The 2,315-nt window shown below is 42.3% G+C and overlaps 1 protein-coding gene across 1 annotated transcript in view; it reads right to left on the bottom strand.

Moving 5' to 3' along the window:
• Nucleotides 1-2,315, bottom strand: part of SELENOS (selenoprotein S) — a 21,563-nt gene that overhangs the window by 863 nt on the left and 18,385 nt on the right. The window contains exons 4-5 of the mRNA XM_018566765.1: nucleotides 2,180-2,269; nucleotides 1,178-1,259 (exon numbers count right to left, since the gene is read on the bottom strand). Coding sequence (XP_018422267.1) covers nucleotides 1,178-1,259; nucleotides 2,180-2,269 — 172 coding nt within the window. The remainder of the gene's footprint in view (nucleotides 1-1,177; nucleotides 1,260-2,179; nucleotides 2,270-2,315) is intronic.

The raw sequence follows: 2,315 nt of genomic DNA, 5'->3' as shown, positions 1-2,315 counted from the left end.
ACCCGCCATTGTCAGAATTGCTGATTAGTTGCAGCCACTGATTGGGCAACAATTTGTGGCTCGGCTCTTTTAACAAAATTTGACTTTTGTTGAACTGGCAGGGCAACTTACTGTTAGATTTTCAGCGTGATTCTGGCAAAATTCTGAAAGTATATGGCCAGACTAGTTGAACTGAGTAATGCCACCTATTAACCAATTGAACTGATCAGTATGCACAAGGTAGTTCCAATTCAACTGGATACCAAGAAGGTCAGCACACAGGCAGGCTGTCTAAGCTGGTCATCAGGCAATGATAACCTTGAAAAGCAAACCCAAATTCCCCCCACCCCACTAAAAAATAAACTCAAACAATGGTAGAATAGATGGCGCATCCTCTTTCACCCACCACAGAAGCCATGGGTTCACAGTGGATGGCTGGGGCTGCTCCTTATTTGAAGTCACCCACTGACCATTTATAATCCCTCCAAGACAACTATTATGTTAATATGTTGGATGAGGTCAGCCAAAGGAATCTATCTTTCTGTGCAACTGGAGTATCCATGTTTGGTTTTCAGAAGACTAAAGGAACTTCATGGTCACCCACTGTATCTGGCAAGGTCCTTCAACTTGATAGCTATACAAGGCTAGTCGATAAGTCGACCTGACTGCACCGACACTAGAACTGAAGTCTGGGTAGACTCAGATTTTTAAAGAAGAAACACTGCTCTCAAATTCTAAAAAAACAAAAAAATACCTGAAATGCATCTTTGTTCTAATCTGCGGCAGAATCCTACATTACTATAACAGCCAATAAAGTTTAATACTGTGCATGTATGTGCTGAAGAAATGAATCCTTCAATGATGAAAGAGCTCCCCCTGCCGGCCAGTGGATTTTTAATGCTTTGGTTTACAGCAGTCTCTCTGAATGTGGAACTTTGTGATGAGCCGCAGTATCTCTACATAGTCTCACAAAGCTTTAGCATTCAAACTGTTAACATTTTAAAGTACAACATGGCCGTCAGCCCCCTGTAGTTATATTGGCAGCCCATACACAAGACTCATACTGTGCATGCATGCATTTATTAAATAGTTGACATGCTTGGCAATGTAAAGTCAGTACAGATACTTATTTATATTAAACTCATATCCATCTTTCTAGCATGGCTCCCTAGTGACATGAAATTCTAGAAATACTGACCACCGTCTCTGAGAGGTCTTCGTTCTGGTTTGGGCTTTGGGGCAGAGGCCATTGCTGAGGTACTTGCAGATGGCTCCTGTGGCTGCACACAAAGAAGAGTAGTGATTTCAATAAATGCTTTTCTGTAATAACTCACCTTAGATAAAACTCCCTAGACGTTTCTAACCATGCATATTTTTATTTCTAGACATACACAGTACTGGATATACAGTTATAAGATCCTAATCAAATTGACTTTTGAAAGTTCTAAAACATGAAGACTAAAGCTGGCCATACACTATACAAATTTCAGCCGGTTCTTGATGAAACTCGCACACTGGGTTCCGCTGTCGGCACCCTTTTGGCCGGCATCCCTTGATCAACTGATCAAAGGAGTCGGTCGGAAAATCTTTGAACGAACAGAGCCGGCAGCCAATCATGCCGCCTCTGTTCGGGTATTCTGAACACAATGCAAACAGCGGGAGATTCCTCGATCAATGCTCTTAAAGCATTCATGGAGGAATCGGTAATTTTTTCTTCGTTTAGCCCGCAGGTTGAAAGAAGAAAATATTACAGTGCATGGCCAACTTAACTATATATTTTTTGACCATGCTTCACGCTACATGTTCACCTGTCCGACTATCTCCCACTCTGACTGCCTTTAGAAGATCCCTTAAGATTTATCTCTTCAGGGAAGCCTATCCCACCTCAACCTGACCACTGAACTATCACTTTCTCAAACAATCAACACACAGCTACCTCCTCATGTATCACTTGCCCCTCCCTTTTAGATTGTAAGCCCTCAGGGGCAGGGCCCTCCTTACCATCTTGTCTTGTAATTATAATGTCTTCCTTCTATTGTAAAGCGCTGCGCAAACTGTTGGCGCTATATATATCCTGTATAATAATAGTTATACAGCCAAGTGCCATTGTCCTCCCACAAGTCACTAATGGCCAAAACAAGCACGGATATCCAAGAAGCTGGCAGGATTCTGTTCAACAAACCCGAATCTACATCCTCACCTGACTGAGGCGAGAAGCCACCTTGTAACTCTTTCCTTCCTTCATGCTCTCCCAGCTCTCAATCTTCTGACGCCTCTTTTCTTCTTCCAGCTAAGAACAAACAAAATAAGAGGAAGAAAATATCAGAAGCAGGTCA

Source organism: Nanorana parkeri, unplaced genomic scaffold (genome assembly GCF_000935625.1).
Source record: "Nanorana parkeri isolate BGI_ZX_2015 unplaced genomic scaffold, ASM93562v1 scaffold973, whole genome shotgun sequence".
Classification (NCBI taxonomy): Eukaryota; Metazoa; Chordata; class Amphibia; order Anura; family Dicroglossidae; genus Nanorana; species Nanorana parkeri.
Note: the sequence above shows the minus strand (reverse complement) of the source record. Positions and strands in the feature narration are given on the sequence as shown.